We start from the raw sequence: 19,041 nt of genomic DNA on the forward strand, positions 1-19,041 counted from the left end.
ATGTAAAATGTTTTATAACATAAAATGTTTTTTTAGAAAAAAAATTTTAAATTTTTAAAAATATTTAAAAATATTGGAACTTAAAATATTTTTAAGTTGGAGCACTTAATTTTTTGGAGACTATTTATATATATATATATATATATATATATTAAAAAATATGGTTAATGTGAGAGAGAGAATTAATTCAAAAACAGTCGTTACCGCTATCAGATTGATCTAATTTTTTTTAGGAATCCACAAAAAAATATTTTACAAATAACTTGCGATTTAAAATCATCTTTGTAAGATCCATAATGGACCCCACAAAAATAAAAATAAAAAATCAATAAAGTTTTCATTTTTTTTTTCCTACAGAGGCTAAAGGGTTGAACTTGGGATTGAGGAAGGACGTGAGAACGGTGCCGTTTGGGCGCTGTTACTAGCTGCTACCCTTCGGAGACAACAGCAACCACCCCTTCTCATGTTCTTAAGGCACAACCAATTGAGTTGAAAGAAGATTTGAGTTACATAGAGGAGCCAACACAAATTTTGGATAGAATAGTGCACAATACTCATCTTTTCCATCTCAACTCTTTTGGCCCAACATTTATATCATCAAACTTCAAGTCTAGTGGTGACAAAGAAATAAATAACAGATGTACAAGGACTTGCGAGAACATTATTGGTGGAGTATGAAAAGGGACATGGCTAGGTTCGTAGCAAAATGTCTCGTATGTCAACAAGTAAAAACTGAACATTAGAGGCCGTCAGGGTTGTCCCTCCCGAATTCCTTGATTATGGATGGGTATTTTAGTTTGCCATCACCAATCCCATGGGACAGAATTAGCAATAACACCGCCAAGGTTGGCAAATCCCATCAGTTGGGGGATTGGGCATCCCATGGGATTCCTAATCCATGGGATGGATATCACTCCAAACATGATTTTTGGTTCTTAGACCACTTTGATAATCATATCCCATGGTCCAATCCTGATATCAAACAAGCCTGAAAGTATTGAGGCACTACATGGCGGTGTTGTGGGAGCGCTGGACAATCACTCGCAATTATGGTAAGTATTAATTTATTTTGGGGGTACTTTTGTTCACCCTCGCAAGGGTGTCTCATTACGGATTTGAGTTTGATAATTAGAATCATTCATTTCTTCGATAATTAGAATCATTCACTTCTTCAAGATATATTCGTTAGTATACCTTGCTGAAATTCAACTCAGTCGACGATTGCTTGATCTTAAAATTCAATTCTTGAGTCGAGTATTTTGAAGCAAAAAGATAAAGTTTTTAGATAAGAGACACTTGCCGATATCAAGTATTTTCCTATGGTCATTTCCTAAAATAGAGCTACAAAAAATAAATAGTTCCTAATCATCAAAAGTGAGATTCAGAATGAACACACACTCGCCGAGCGTGAGCAAAACTTCTCTAGTTATACTGGGATTCAGAGCTCATTGTGAATTTCCGAGGATATTACAATGTATACTCCTCCGTTCTTAAATGAGAGTTCATGTTACTATTTTGGACGTTTTAAAAAATTGTTTATATCTTTCAATTTATAATACTAAAAATATTCAATAAGGATCTTGTTTGATAGATTTTAATTATTTTTATTAGAAAAAAATTTTGAAATCATAAAAAAATATTATAAATTGAAATATATAAACAATTAAGATAATAACAGAAAAAAGTGAAAGCGGACTCCCATGTAACAACAGAGGAAGTATTATTTTTGGAAGTTGAAAAAACTCGGGTGATCACAGAAAGTATCCCGGAATCCCTTGTATCCAACAGTAAAAGTACTAGTTTAAGACTTTACGTACACATATTTAGCAAGTGGAGTGAAGTGCAGTTAGTGCCTTATACTCTCATGCATATGGGCAGGGTTCCATTCCCGTAAGCACTCATCCCCCTCCCCAAGGATAAAGTATATTAAGATTAACGAGTGACAAAAAAAAAAAGTACACATATTTATCATCCTATATATATCTTTTAAAACATGGCATGCTAAGTGGATGAGTTGAGATTTGAACCAACAAAAGATGTCAAATTGGTAATGTCAAATTTTTTTGGAAGGCTTGTGTGGCATTTTGACATATCTAATTTGACATCAAGTTCTCCCTCTCAAACCCTTATGTCAAATAGAGCTCAAACTTAAAGGGAAAAAAAACTCAAACGGCAGAATTCCTTTTTGAACTTCAACGGTAAGTTTTTGGGCTTCCAAAGGTAAGTTTTTGAAATTTGGCAAGTGGTGAAGTAGCTGTCGAAATTGGCATGGGAGTGGGAGGTGACAAAGTCACCTCAACTTTGGCATGAGTGAAGGCATATTTATTGGATTATCCATTTATGCCAAAAGTAACCGTTAAAAATGTCACATCTGCTTTGACATTTCTTATTGGAGATGCTTATCAATTGCCCTGGTGTCACTTGATATATCTTCTCTCACGTCAAATTACAGATGAAAAAAAGTATGAATTTCAAATCTTTTCATTGATTCCTCTACCCTCAAAAACTTGATTTTTAGAAGCTTTTGTAATGGGTAATTGGTAAATTACGATGGTCCGAGTTCAATCAGTGGACATTTCGATTCTTCCACAAGAGTCAACAAGTAAGGGGAAAAACGGTACCCCATGCAATCATCAAAAAAAAAAATGTAATATAAATTTTGTTTTATAGATTTCAATTAATTTTATTATACAAAGTTTTCAAAATCACCAAAAATATTAATTGAAAGATATTGTTAATATGAAAATGATACTCCATCCGTCCCAAAATGGATGACAATTTTTGAAACTCGTGTCATTTTTCATCGCTTATATCTTCCAATCTATAATATTTTTCATGAGTTTGAAAACTTTGTATAATAGAACTAATTGAGAACTATTAAACAAAATCCATACTGCATATTTTTTGAAATTCATATTGAAAGATATAAGGAATTGAAATTGAAAAGAATATCAAAAATTGACATCCAATTTGGGACGGATGGAGTACTTTGAATATCAAAAACTGTCATATTTAGGGGTAAAATTAAAAGTTTGGCATATTTTGATGGTTATTTTTAGAAAGTGGACATTTATTTTGAGACATCCCAAAATAGAAACGTGGACACTTAAATTGGAACAGAGAGAGTATTTTTTTATTTGTTAATAATTATATTTTGTATTAAGTGTTATTTAGACATTTAAATGCTTAAGAGTGTGTTTATTTTGGGTCCCAAAACCCAATTTCTCTCTCTACTCACGGTCTCCGATAATTTTTTTCTTCAATTATTAATCTCATTTCTCTTTCTATCTCTATCCACTGACTATCCAAAAAACCTCCCTCAAAATCTAAACCAAACGAACTATTAGATTTTCAAATCTTAAAATTTTGTTGTTCATATTTTGACCTCCGCTTTTACAAAATCATGACTCCGTCTTTGACCTGGAATGTATCCCATACCGTGATCTGTCTACAATTGCACTGCAGTTTCAGAGTTTGTGTGGACCTTCGAATTTTACACGAAACCACGAAGGCCGAGGTTTGCAATTTGCATGACAAAAGGACCAGATCCTCAATTTGCTGTCGAGGCCTGCAATGGAATATTATAGTAATAGTTACCACGTAAGTAGTGACGTTATAAAATGGAGGAAGGCTGCCTGTCCAGTTGGTCTTTGCTGTACATAGCCGCGCGACATGATTCTAGCCGAGCATTATTTTAAAGAAGGAAGATCCTCTTCATGAGAGATTAGATCGTTCAGTTGGCCTATTATTTTACTATTAATAATGTTGGATGGATTTCTGTAATCGAGACTGTTTACTTTAGACGTGTTGAGAATATGAGCTGATCGAGTCAAAAATTCTTGACGAACAGATCTTTGCAATTGAGATTCATTCCTAGAAGCTATCTCAAAAAAGAAACAAAATCTCATGCATCTAACGCCCTGCAAATCAACCTGGTTGGGATGCTCTCTTGGTGTTGTAATGCTTTTGCTCGTGCCTCTCCTATCGATATTGTACCTCTTATATTTTTAATAAGATTCTTTTCCCCGGTGGGAATTTTTTTTTTCTTGCAATAGACCTTAAACGGCCTGACAATGTGCAAGTAATCAGGAATTTCGATCCATACGCTTTGTTGAAGATGAACTTGAATCATGGCAATCGAGTTTCTTGTTCCAAAAATTTGATGCATGGCGAGTTTCTTGTTCCAAAAATCGGCCAAGAAACTCGAACTTATACTCTTCCAAAGAACCCCCATATGAACATAAATTAGATTGACTCTCGATCATATGAGCATTTTTCTTTCACCTCAACCACTTTATTTTTCGGCTCCAACGAAACTGAACTACAATTGCTTAAAATATAAAGCATTTAATCAAGGGTGTTTGAATTTCAATGATTTTCTAAATTATGGAATCTGCATTGCAAAACAATTGTTACACTTTTCAAATCATTGGATTGTGATCAAAATAAGATCGAGCTCAAGAAATGGAAGAAACCTGACTTCAGATGTGGGAACATTCCTATTGCCAATATTACCCCTTCCTAGAAAGCTGCAATAACTCCTCCACTACCCCACCAATCTCCTCATCACCCTTTGATCTCAACATATCCTTGAGATTTCTTGCTTTATTCCTCACTTCCTCCCCATCTTTCTCCACTACAACCCTCCGTATCACTTGACCTATTTCATCTCCCGTGAGTTCACCATTCTCACCTCCTTTGACCTCTATGCCCACTCCAACCTGCTCAACTATCCTTGCATTCAATGGCTGATCCAAGTGCATGGGCAAGGCTATTATTGGAACACCAAAATTCATGCTCTCCATTACAGAGCTCCACCCGCAGTGGCTCACAAATCCGCCGATGCTTGGATGGGCCAGAATTTGGGCCTGTGGGGCCCATCCCTCCACCACCATCCCCTTCTCTCCAACATTCTCAAGAAACCCCTTGGGCAGTACTTCATCAACCCTAACTTTCTCGCCCGTTGAAAACCTCAAGACCCATATGAAGTTGACTTTGCTAAGCTCAAGCCCATGGGCCACCTCTAAAATCTCCTCCTTGGTAAGAAAACACTCACTTCCAAATGAAACAAAAACCGATGACGACTCGTCTTTCTTGTCAAGCCATTGGGCGATCTCAGTATTTCGATCATCCAATGGTCCCACTTGTTCTTCGATAAGAGGACCAACTGGGACTATCTTCTTTTCGGCTAAAGTAGAAAAGAAATCGATGTACTTCCCTTCAATCTCTCTAAAACTCTTGACAAGAATAATATCAGAAGACCGTTTCAGAGATTCCAAGATACGACGCACTTCCTTCTCACGTTCTTCCTGAGAAGATTCAGGGGCACCGCGAATCATCAGTCTCCGAATATTCCTCAGATGGATTTCTGGGAATGGGTACTCTCTGTTTCGATTCTTCAACAAGTTAAGAGCGAAAGAGATCATCAAGGCTCCGCCTGTGAGGAACAGGACCGCGGGAATATTATGGTCAGAGGCGGTGGCGGGAGCCCATGGGCAGTTGTGGTCGTAGATGACTAAGTCCGGTGTTAGGGTTTCTATGATGTGGGAGAAAGACGGGGCCGCCATGTCGAAGGCTGATTTGAGGGTGGTCATGAGGTGGGGTGGGAGGCCATTCGTGGTGTGGTGGTTGGGTGGGAGGTCAGGGGAGGAGGGAAGTTGGAGCTCCACTAGTTGTATTGAGCGAAGGTGCTTTTCATTTACTAGCTTTTGCTTGATGGAATTCAGGTTGATTGTGGTGGAACAAATATACATGTAGAAGTTTTTGTCTACGAGATTTTTGGCAAGTTCCAGGAAAGGAGATATGTGACCATAGGCTAGCCATGGCACCATTACAACATTCATTCTTCTACTATCCATGAACAAACTCTCTCTCTCTCTCTCTCTCTCTCTCTCTCTCTCTCTCTCTCTCTCTCTCTCTCTCTCTCTCTCTCTCTCTCTCTCTCGTCAGTGAGGGTGTTTTGTTATTTAATAGGTAGTGGGTAAATAAGTTTGTACTTAGTAGGAGTAGTTTTTTATGATACGAAAAGGACAAATTGAAGAGTGGACATTATTTCTTACGGGATCAAGTGCAATATCGTGCAAGTTAGTTACTATTGTTTTGTATTGTTAAAGAGTACAACTGTGAGAAAATAAAATGTTGTTTAGTTTTGCCTAAATAATTGGGCACATATTACTATTCTTGAGAGTTGAGATTAAAATAATTGGGAACCAAGGAGTAGGGGCCACGGCGGGTCGGGCCGGATAGAGTTTGACCTTAGCTGAGTTGGCCCGACACCCGAACTGAACTGGTTCGGGTTCTATGGAATGGCAAAACGATCTCGAACGTACGAGCTGCAAAAATTGTCTGATCAAACACAATGTATACCACAACATGCATAAGAAAAACACAAAATCTCGTAACAAGATACTTTATATGATTTTTCATACATAATAACCTTAGGATGATCGTAATCGACGACAAGTGTGTACTGAATATTTTTCCCCGATCGCACGTAAATACAACGACGACGTTACCACCTATGGCCGCAATTAGAAAATGAAACACTCATAAAAAAAAAAACATAGAAACTAAGAAAATCACAGCGCAAATCAAGAATCTTAAACTCCCTCCTCTCAATAAAGTTGGCTACTCTTAATTTTGACCAAATTCTTTTCCTTACAAAGCCGCACCAACTCTTCCACCAACTCATCTATGGCTTCCTCCCCTCTCAATCTTACATTATTGCTAAATTCTTTTGCTTTGACTCTCATACCCTCTCCACTTTCCTCCACCACAACCTTCCTTATCACTTTTGCAATCTCATGGCTATTGAGCCTCCCATCCTCTTCTCTCTCCACCTCCATAGCCATGCCCAACTCCTCCACCAGCCTAGCATTTGGTGGCTGGTCCAACTGCATGGGCATGGCTATAATCGGAACGCCGAAATTTAAACTTTCTAGTACAGAATTCCAACCGCAATGACTCACAAAGCCGCCGGTGCTTGAGTGGGCCAGGATTTGGGCCTGTGGGGCCCATCCCTCCACAATCAATCCTCTCTCTCCAACCCTGTCAAGGAAACCCTTAGGCAGTGCCTCTTCAACCCTGGTCGTCTCTCCCACTGGAAACCTAACAACCCATATGAAATTTACCCCACTAATCTCTAACCCGTGAGCCACCTCTTGTATTTCCTCCCTGGATAGAAAAAACTCACTTCCGAAGGAAACGAAAACAGTGGAGGAATCGTTTTTCTTGCCAAGCCAATTCATGACCTCTGTTTCCTCTGTTTCGTTAACAACTTCTTGAACTAGTGGACCAACGGGGACAATCTTCTTTCCGGTCAAAATCGAGAGATAATCCACGTACTTCCCTTCCAATTCTCTACAAGTATTGAACAAGATAATTTTGAATGAATTTTCCATGGCCGTGAGGGGACCCTGGATCGTGTTCCCCTCGCGGAAAGTCTCCTCTACTGCCCGGCGGAATCGGGTTTGGAAGAATACTTTGAGCTGAATTTCTGGAAATGGGAATTCGACTCCGGGTTTGTTGTACCTATGGAGGGAGAGGGAACACATGGCGGCGCCGGGGGTTAAGAATTCCACCGCCGGGATGTCGAGTTCAGCGGCTATGGTGGGGACCCACGGCTGGTTGTAGTCGTAGATGACTAAGTCAGGGTTTAGGGTTTTGAGGATGGCGGAGAATTGTGGGACAGAGTTATCGAAGGCGGATTTGAGGGCGGGCATGAGGTGGGGCGGCAGGGCGTTGGTGGTGTGGTGGTGGGGAGGGAGGTCAGGGGAGGAGGGGAGGTGGAGTTCTACCAGTTTGATGAATAGGGATTGGTCTTGTGTGATTCTCTTTCGAATGGAAGTGAGATTGACTGGCGTGGAACAGAAGTAAATGGTGAAGTTTCTGTTTGCGAGTTTTTTGGCTAGCTCTAGGTAAGGTGAAATGTGACCGTGGGCTAGCCATGGTTGCATCAGGACTCTCATTTTGGTTGTCTGTTTTGTATCCATAATCTCTCTCTCTCTCTCTCTCTCTCTCTCTCTCTCTCTCTCTCTCTCTCTCTCTCTCTCTCTCTGTAATTGGTGGAGATATACAATTTGTAATAGGGTGATGAATATACCCATATTTATATGACAGGTTTCATAGGAGGTATGGTGTCATTGCTTCGGTTTTTTTTTTTTTTTTTTAATTTTTAATTTTCCTTTTTTTTTTTTTTCAATTGCGTGTTGTGTTTTGCAGCTTGTGCGTTTGGCGTTAGAGATGAACTCACCCAGGGAATTGCACGTGGTCATGTGACTAATGTTTGGCATGCATTAGATTATTAGATTTCGGCCAAATCCAAGTTCAAAGCTGTCTCAAAGTTTAGTCTTTTTGAGACAGCATTAGATTATTAGATATATAGAAGCAAGAATTCAATGTGGCCGGATATTAAATAACAAAAATAGAAAAGATAATATCAATTTTTATTGATACAAAGTAAAAAAAATTACAATCAAAGAATATCTTAGATCGTTTTGAATACCTTATATATACGATTCCAGAATATGATAAGAATATAAGTAGTAAATGATTTTTTTTTTTTTGAAACAGACAATATTATAAAAACTCAAACATAAACCATTTTAGAGTATATATGTAACCCCTACACAATCATTAGTTAATTGTCACAAAATAAACATAGGAGGTTCGACTAAAGAAACATAAATTTGATTACATAAATCAAAAGACTTCTTTGCTAGCCCATCAATCTGTGCATTGATTAGCGTCACGCCTAACATGGGGAACCTCACGTTTTGTAGGTTAACGCCATCTGTGCATTTGATTACATAAAATATAGTTGTAATTTTGTGAATCCATGTGCATTTCAAAAGGCTTATTGCAAGATGCTAGAATGAATTCTTTTTCAAAAAGATTTCAAGAGGGCAAATGTGTTCCTTCAACTCAAATAAGTATTTACTTTTCAAATAAATACTTATTTTTTGAATTAAATGTGATGTATTATGAGAGAATAACTTATCGCATAAAGCAAGAAATAAGTACAGAACTTAGCGAAACGAGCTTGAATAAAAAATCTCTGGAAAGAAAATGTATTTTTAGTAGCCAATTTGATTGGCCGCTACCAAATGCATTATTTAGCGATGAAATTCGTTACACTTCACGTAATTTGAAAAAAAAAAATTTCCGATACAATTATACTTTTCCTCGCTAAAGATATCTCTTTGGCGACGAGACTTTTTGTGGCTGAAGAAGACTGGGTTTTGTGACGAAATCTATAGCTTGCAAAAGCAATTTCTTTTGGCGGGGAAAGCTATATAATGAAAAATTTCTTTACGCAATATACTAAAATCCATAAATAAATTTGAAACATGTGGTTTGGAGTTTCTGGTATAAATAACCGAAAGAGGACCGACATAATAAAGAAATTTTGTGTTTGGCACATTTTTTGTTCTTGTCTTTTCATTTCACGTTTCTCAATAAATTTATGATTCAAACAGAACCTTATAAGAAAACAAAAAATGGGAGCATGGATCTGAGTCAAGATTTGAATTCGGGAGTGGTGAAATTAGAAGAAATCCAGTACTAAAATCCTTATATCACTCAAAAAACAAAAAATGTTTTAAAATAAACTTTCGTGCATAGTGTCCAAATTAAGAGTATATATGTTCTAAGGTCAATCATTCATAAAAAAAAAAAAGTTTTACAAGCTATCAAAATAGAATTCGATCGAATTCAAAGACAAGGTAAATTAAAATTCTATTTGTTTTTTTAAATAGAGAAGAAACATGAGAGACAGCACAGAGTGCCCAAACTTGCAAGTTCAACTTTGAGTACTGTTAGCAAAAAGAAAATTTGAAGTCACTGAAGGTTTGCTCGATCATGGAATTCAAGACCATGAGATTAATCAAAGTATGTATAATTTGATTCGAAATAAGGTGTTCAAAGTGAAAAGAAAACAACGAATTAAAAGAGGGAAAAAAAGAAAAAAGAAAAGTACGCAAGCAAGATAGGAGTCCAATGAAACTCCATGATCTTACTTGATCTCATATATATATATATATATATATATATATATATATATATATATATATATATATATATATATATATATATATATATATATATATATATATATATATATATATATATATATATATATATATATATATATATATCGGGGCGGTTCCGGGAACATTCAAAAAAACACCTAAAAAAATATCTCATAGTTCCCAATCAAATTTTAATGATCCGAGCCGCTCAATGTGATCAGAACGTGATTTTAAGGGTACCCATGGGAAATCAGAAAAAAAAATGACCGGGAAGGGCTTGATCTGAACAGTTTCGAACAATTTTTTATTGAACGGTTCAAATAAAAACTGTTCAAATCAAGCCTTTCCCGATCATTTTTTTTGTTAATTTCTCGCAGGCACCTTCAAAATCATATTCTGCACACATTGAGCAGTTCGGATCATAAAAATTTGATCGGGAACTATGAGTTTGAGATTTAGAGTGTTTTTTTAGGTGTTTTTTTGGGTGTCCCTTGAACCGTCTCGTATATATATATATATATATATATATATATATATATATATATATATATATATATATATATACAGTCATTTTCAAATAAGGTGGTCTTTATTTTAGTTAAAATAAGGACTTCTCCATTTCTCCCATTTTCCGTTTGAATTTTGATGATCCAAACCGCTCAATGTGTTCAGAACGTGATTTTAAGGGTATCCGCGAGGAATCGGCAAAAAAAAAGACCGAGAAGGTCTTCATCCGAGCAGTTTTAATTTGAACCGTTTGATAAAAATAAACAAAAACTGCTCGGATGAAACCCTTCCCGATCTTTTTTTTTGCTGATTTCTCGCGTGTACCCCTAAAATTACGCTCTGAACACATTTAGCGGCTCGGATCATCGAAATTCGATCGGAAAAGGGAGGTCCTTATTTTATTAAGTTAAGGTGGTCCTTAGGAGAAGGGGACTCTATATATATATATCGGGGCAGTTTCGGGGACACCAAAAAAACACCTCATAGTTTCCGATCAAATTTTGATGATCTGAGCCGCTCAATGTGATCAGAACGTGATTTTAAGGGTACCCGTGAGAAATCAGCAAAAAAAATGATCGGGAAGGGCTTGTTTCGAACAGTTTTTTATTGAACGGTTCAAATAAAAACTGCTCAAATCAAGCATTTTCCGATAATTTTTTTTGTTAATTTCTCGCGGGCACCTTTAAAATCACATTCTGCACACATTGAACGGTTCGGATCATAAAAATTTGATCGGAAACTATGAGTTTGAGATTTGGGGCGTTTTTTTGGGTGTTCCTTGAACCGTCCCGTATATATATACATACATATATATATATGTATATATATATATGTATATATAGTCCGATCCAATGAGGGATCCCACATGGTGCTACCGTGCGGGACTCCCCTTTCCCGATCGAATTGCGACAATCCGAGCCGTTCAAAGTTATCAGAACATGATTTTAAGGGCGCTCGCGAGAAATCAGCAAAAAAATGATCGGGAAGGGTTTGATCCGAACAGTTTTTTATTGAACGGTTCAGTAAAAAACTGCTCGAATCAAGCCCTTCCCGATCATTTTTTTTGCTGATTTCTAACGAGTACCCTTAAAATCACTTTCTGCACACTTTGAGCGGCTCGAATCATTGCAATTCGATCGAAAAAAGGGGAGTCCCGCACCTTAAGGCTGTAAGGGATCCCTCATTGGATCTGGTATGTATATATATACAGTCCGTCTCCCGTAATGACCACCTTATTTTAATAAAATACGGACCTCCCTTTCCCGATTAAATTTCGATGATCCGAGCCGCTCAATGTGTTCAGAACGTGATTTTAAGGGTCCACGCGAAAAATCAGCAAAAAAAATGACCGGGAAGGGCTTCATCCGAGTAGTTTTTGTTTGTTTTTTATTGAACGGTTCAAACAAAAACTGCTCGGATGAAGCCCTTCCCGGTCTTTTTTTTGCTGATTTTTCGCGTTTACCCTTAAAATCACGTTCTGAACACATTGAGCGGCTCGGATCATCAAAATTCGATCGAAAAATGGGAGAAATGAAGAAGTCCGCATTTTAACTAAAATAAGGACTCCCTCACTTGAGATATATATATATATATATATATATATATATATATATATATATATATATATATATATATATAATATGACAGGAAAGTTTTCAAATCCCTAAATTTTCTCCTATATTTTGGACCCTAAAATCGATACACATTTTTTCTACGGCTGAGATCTACGGGTAGAAGGGCTAACGATATATTTGAAAAGAATCTATATATGGAAAAAGGATGAAAACTTAAAATTGTTGTTTTCTAATCTTATTCTAATTCTTTATTTTCCAAATTTAGAAGATAAATCAAAAGTAAATAGAAAGGAAACAATATATGGCTCATAATATACAACGTTTGCAACAAAACCATATATACTTAGTTTGAATTTTTCTGATTGCCCATAGGCCATAGTTAAGGTAAACATAGTTTTTTTGTTTTTAAAAAAAAGAAAGAAAGGAAACAATAGCACTTCGACCGTTAGTAAATTAGGGATGTCTACTTTGAAGTTTGAAACATTGGAAAGGAACACAATCAATCAAAAACCATACATTTATCATCCAAAAGTGAAAATGTAAGGTACAGAGCTCCAATCTATTCCTTTCAAATTATTGACAAGTGTTCAAAAACTTTTCTACGGGTTGAACATTCCAAAAAAGTTATTTTATTTTATTTTGTCAATATTGTATACATCAGCTAGCGGGGAGTTAGTAAGTTAATCCATAGGGGGTCCAAAGGTTGTCCATAGCCCTGAACCCCAATCAACCACCCCTCATGGGGCTTGAACCCAAGCCTCCACTAGAAGGCGGTGAATAATACCAACTGAGCTGAAAAATAGTTTAAACTTTCAAATGATTTTCTAATTATGGGAGTAAATGCATTTTCCAAAATAACCATAACACACCTCTTTGATTTTATGGGATGAATGATATTTTTCATAAGGAAACTTGAAGACTGCATTCTCCATTTTACTACAAAAGATGAACCCGAGAAAGCATGACAAGTCCCTCCTATATTCTCTCTTCGATCCATTGCAAAAATACTATAATTTACATTGCAACACGTGCTTCATTAAAAGGTATATGTATATTCATCTAAAAAAAAAGAAAAATAAAGTATGTATATAGCCCTAACTTCTTCTGGTTTTAATTTGTGAATTGAAATACTATGTGTGGCAGCCAAATTGGGTTTGGTGAACAATCGAGGGATTTTTCTTGCATTCAAACAAATGGAAGCTGGCATGGATTAAAGCCGTGTAACTATTCATCAATTTTATTCTCCTTCTCGGACATGTGTTAATTTTCTGAGCTTGGTGTTGAATTGACCAAAACACTGTAAGTTGCTTACGTAGAAGGTTTGCAACTATATATTACATTCTAAATATCAACAATATATGTGTGGTTATATTTTTCACATTTTGATTTTGACCTTTTCGGTTTTGTGTGGATTTGAGTGGGGTTTTTTTATGATTTTTAGCGGTTGAGATTTTGTATATATCCCACATCACATCTCACTTTTATTAATTATTTACGTAATAATCATCTCTCTCTCTCTCTCTCTCTCTCTCTCTCTCTCTCATATGGCTTTGAGCTTATCATATTAATTTTTCTTTCTTGGTTGCACCCATTGTGTAGGAAGTTGTTGATTTATTAAAGAAGGAAGGAATTTATTGGTGGATTGAAAAAGGTATAATATTATTGTTGGCTTAATAAGTAGTTTGTTCATAATTTTATGAACATGCCATTATCAAAATTTATGAACAAAAACTAAATCAGGAAACGTTAGTAGGATGAACCAAAAAAAAAAAGTGGTCCTAATAAATCTAAAACAGTATGGTTTGAAAAAGGAAGGGGGAAGATGGTTAAATACTTATGTAGAGTATATGATTTGAGAAGAAGAAAAAAAGGTGTGGGAGGGGTGGGTGTATGTGCTTATGTGGAAAGAATGACTTACATAACAATGAAGAATCAGTAATTATTGAATATGGATTTGTATGGATGTATTGACCAATTTCTAGGGTTAGTGATTAGAATATGAAATTGTATGGATGTATTGACCAAGAGGAGCTGTCCCCAAGGAAAAATATGATTTTTAGTGTTCTAATTTTGGGTTTGTTTGACTATTTCATCTATCATCTTCAGTAGTCTTATATTTCTTTTCTTTTGTTTATTAATTATGTGCTTGATTTTTTTCATTTGAACAATTATTTGACCGAAATGATTCTCAACTGTGTGCCATTTGCTTTGTGTTATATTTGCTTCTCTGTCGTTACACCATCTTTATGCACCTGTGCAAAGGCTTTTAGTTTTGTTTTCTAAAAAGAAAATTTAAAGGGTCCATGTCTTTAGAAGATGTTAGTTTTTATACATTTTGAGTTGCTATAGGACTATGAGTACTCTTGAGATTGGAGGGGTATGATATATATATATATAGGGAGCGGTTCAAGAGACACCCAAAAAAACACTTAAAAAAACACCCCATAGTTCCCGATCAAATTTTGATGATCCGAGCCGCTCAATATAATCAAAATGTGATTTTAAGGGTACTCTCAAGAAATTAGCAAAAAAAATGACCGGAAAAGACTTGATTTGAGCAATTTTTAGCTTAGATTTAATGAACGGTTCAATTAAAAACTGCTCAAAACATGCACTTTCCGGTAATTTTTTTTGCCGATTTCTCACGGGCACCCTTAAAATCACATTCTGCACACATTGAGCGGCTCGGATCATCAAAATTTGATTGGGAACTATGAGATTGAGATTTTGGGTGTTTTTTTAGGTGTTTTTTTGGGTGTTCCTTGAACCATCCCCGTATATATATATATATATATATTCCGGGGACACCTAAAAAAACACCCCATAGCTCCCGATCAAATTTTGATGATCCGAGCCGCTCAATGTGATCAGAACGTGATTTTAAGGGTACCCGCAAGAAATCAGCAAAAAAAATGACCGGGAAGGGCTTGATCCGAACAATTTTGAACGGTTTTTTATTGAACGGTTCAAATAAAAACTGCTTAAATCAAACCTTTCCCGGTCATTTTTTTTGCTAATTTCTTGCGGGCACCCTTAAAATCACATTCTGCACACATTGAACGGTTCGGATCATAAAAATTTGATCGGGAACTATGAGAATGAGATTATGGGTGTTTTTTTGGGTGTTTTTTTAGGGTGTCCATTGAACCGTTCCGATATATATATATATATATATATATATATATATATATATATATATATTTGCATATTCTTATAATAAGGTTAAATTTGATTTTTCCTTAGTTGTTTTAGATTTATTTATTTTATACAAATTAAGGTTTGACTATTTTAGTGTACCATTCAATCAAGAAGGGCTGAAAGGAAATACTATCTTAGTTGCACTCTTGAGGTTGTGGCTGAGCTTCTTTAGAACCAACCAAATTTAAGAATGTAACAAAATGGATTCAAATATGGTTCATACTTCATATTACAAGGCGGTTCCCGTATTATTGAAGTTAAGATTTTAACAGGCAAACAATTTGGCAAATTGGCCTTCATACCGAGAATATCTTTATCACCTTCATCTTCAGATTTTCCTTTTCATATGACAAGACGTCAATTTTCAATTCGCTTGGCATATGCTATGACTATTAACAAATCGCAAGAACAATCTGTCAAATTCGTTGGAGTCGATTTGCGCACACCTGTATTTAGTCATGGGCAACTAAATGTGGCATTATCAAGGTGCACATCTTTTGATCATATCACTGTCCTTCTTCCTGGAGAAGAAACAGATTTCACTACGTACCAATATTGTTTACCCTGAAGTTCTGCTATAGTTTGCTTTATCATACCAGTTACAATGAGTTGTAAAATATTATAATTTAATTTTTCTCTATTATCATATATCATCCCTTAAATAAATGACTTGGCGTACTAACTAGGCTTTTGTTGACATATCATTCTTTTTTAGGATAGTGATTGAGAAGCCTCGAAGCTCAAAAGGATCAATATGCTTGAAGATTTTTCGTCTTGAAGAAGATTTTTAGTCTTGACATGTTTCATGTTCTCTTTTTAGATGTCTCATCGAGGCACACATTTTCATTAATGTATATCATTTTTTATTTTCATCGGTGTTTTGAATGGTGTTTTTTGATTTGATCAAGATTTATGCATCTGAGTTTGTTCTATGCGTCTTAGTTGGTTAAATTTGTTGTTCTATTTTAATTTGCGTGTGCTGAATGTGTGAGAGGCACGGGCATTCGCTAGTATATATATATATATACAGTCTAGCTCTTATGAGGACCACCTCATTTTAATAAAATGCGGACCTCCCTTTTTCGATCAAATTTCGATGATCTGAGCCGCTCAATTTGTTCAGAACGTGATTTTAAGGATACTCGTGAGAAATTAGCAAAAAAAAACGATCGGGAAGGGCTTCATTCGAGCAGTTTTTGTTTATTTTTTATCAAACGATTCAAACAAAAACTGCTCAGATGAAGCCCTTTTCGATCTTTTTTTTTTTACCGATTTCTCGCTGGTACTCTTAAAATCACGTTCTGAACACATTGAGCAGCTCAGATCATCGAAATTTGATCGGAACATGGAAGAAATGGGGAGGTCCGCTTTTTAACTAAAATGCAAACTCCCTCATTTGAGACTGACTGTGTGCATATATATATATATATATATATATATATATAAAATACAATGGTGTGGGGACAAGTTGTTGCAATGGTTGAGATTGAATTGATCTAATGGTTGAGGTGAAATTTCCCTTTTATTAAATTGTCCATCCTCTTTCGTTTAATTACATAATTGCCACCGATCAAAATTACACCCACTTTCAAATGTGAAACTCTACTGCAGAAGAGTTCTCCTTCTCTCTCTTTGATCCCACACAAACATTACCTTACCCAGACTATCTCTCTTATTCTCATGCGCCTTTTTCTCCTTCAATGTCCTTCACCACTCAAGACGGCACTGACCCGCCTTTCAAGCTCTCCACAATTGAGACCCCTCACCCCTCTCTAGCCTTTGCTCATGGTTCGAATCTAGCGGAAGGGTACAAATCAATTCCAATTGGGGTAGGTAGTGCCGCAGGCACGGGCAAGCGCAAGTATATATATATACACACACAATCATTTTCAAAAGAGAAGGTCCTTATTTTAGAACGTGATTTTCCGTTCGAATTTCGATGATCTGAGCCGCTCAATGTGTTTAGAACGTGATTTTAAAAGTACCCGCGAGGAATCAGTAAAAAAAATGACTGGGAAGAGCTTCATCCGAGCAGTTTTTATTTGAATCGTTCGATAAAAAACAAACAAAAACTGCTCGGATGAAGCCTTTTCGGTCATTTTTTTCTGATTTCTCGCGTGTACCTTTAAAATCACGTTCTGAACACATTGAGCGGCTTGGATCATCAAAATTTGAACGGAAAATGAAGGTCCTTATTTTATTAAGTTAAGGTGGTCATTAAGTTAAGGTGGTCCTTAGGAGAAGGGGACTCTCTCTCTCTCTCTCTCTCTCTCTCTCTATATATATATATATATATATATATATATATATATATATATTCTGGGATTATTATTAGTATTATATTATTATAATTTGGGTTGTTGTACACTGAAATCATTTCAAAGTATACCTAGGTTGTCAAACGTACACTCTTCTCAACCAAGCTAAATTACCAATATTCAAGTATTTGTCCCCATCACAGAAGTTGAGTATGAATTGCTAAACAAGGCTTATGGATGATTATAGACGATTTTAACTTTTTATTTGAAAAAGATGGACGATTTGGATTATTGTTTATAGAAATGAAAGAAGCATGGATAAATATTAAGTTTTAAGTTTTCTAATATGGTAGAATGGGACTCAAAATAGGATGGTCTTCATTGCTCTTTATGCACTAAGTGAGAAAACAAAAAAGAACTATTGGGACAACTTTTAAACACAAAATTCTGGATACAATTATATCTGGAACCGTTTGATTTATGTGGAACCATATGCATCCCATGGCGTTGGACACAGCTGTGTCTAGAGTTGTGTTTTATTAAAGTTGTGTCTATAGCATTACTCGTGAGAAAATCTTACCTATAACGGGTATTTATAATCTTTCAATTCTCACATGAGGTGGAACCCACATATACATGAACCCACTACACGTGAAAAGGGTGTTACATCCAGTTAGAAAGCCAATTAGTTGGAGCTTCACGTGGTGCTATCCCAAGACCATTGAATATTTACTTGAGAATTGCTAGGAACACAACAACACGCATAACATGTTACACAACATGTTGATGTGGTTGTGGCTCATTAGCCGTTGGATTGGTTGTTAGTTCGTAACTACCAATAAGACACTGCCACATAAACATGTTGTGCAAGAGAAAACGACTGATTTTACTAGATTTTAGATCTACTCGATCCAATTAGGTTAAATAAGTGGGTGGGAAATCTTCAGGGGAGCTCTGGTGGCCTGGTGTTGTAGAGCTAGGAGGAGAGGTTGGATGGAGTGGATCTTGAACTTGATGGAGTGGTTGAACATTGTAGAGCATGAGCTCAAGGAGGGTTTGGGTGGAGAAGATGATATTTGCTAGCATGAAAGAGACAAATGGGGTGGTGGCGGAAGACAATTGATGCAAGTATCAAATTCGTGTATATGCAAAATCGGTAGTAAAATTGGGTCAAAATTAACATGGGTTGTGGGTATATTTGTGTAAGAAGAAGGTGAGGGTGGAGTATATGAACGATTATTAGGGGGTTTTTGGAGGGTTATGTTGGTGAGTTATAACTTGTAGGGGTTAGAAATCTGATTTTTATCTTGGTGGCATTTTGGGTCGGGTCGGGTTGCAACGCGTGGATGAAGCTTGATAATTTAATTGCTATGCAATGTGAATATGACTAATATTCTTATTTTCATTTTAAATGAAGAACACATTTTATGAAATGAGTTAACTTAAATATTAATAATCAATATTTAAAAAATGAGA

General features: G+C 36.1%; 2 protein-coding genes across 2 annotated transcripts; both read right to left on the bottom strand.

Moving 5' to 3' along the window:
- Positions 1-4,272: 4,272 nt before the first annotated feature.
- On the bottom strand, positions 4,273-5,930 carry LOC131318941 (UDP-glucosyltransferase 29-like). The gene has a single exon (XM_058348997.1). It carries the CDS (start codon positions 5,856-5,858, stop codon positions 4,512-4,514), a length of 1,347 nt encoding a protein of 448 aa, XP_058204980.1. The 5' UTR covers positions 5,859-5,930; the 3' UTR covers positions 4,273-4,511.
- A 463-nt stretch (positions 5,931-6,393) lies between these two features.
- Positions 6,394-8,057, bottom strand: LOC131318942 (UDP-glucosyltransferase 29-like). The gene has a single exon (XM_058348998.1). It carries the CDS (start codon positions 7,989-7,991, stop codon positions 6,615-6,617), a length of 1,377 nt encoding a protein of 458 aa, XP_058204981.1. The 5' UTR covers positions 7,992-8,057; the 3' UTR covers positions 6,394-6,614.
- Between the last annotated feature and the right edge of the window lie 10,984 nt (positions 8,058-19,041).

Source organism: Rhododendron vialii, chromosome 3a (assembly GCF_030253575.1).
Source record: "Rhododendron vialii isolate Sample 1 chromosome 3a, ASM3025357v1".
In the NCBI taxonomy this organism is placed as follows: domain Eukaryota; kingdom Viridiplantae; phylum Streptophyta; class Magnoliopsida; order Ericales; family Ericaceae; genus Rhododendron; species Rhododendron vialii.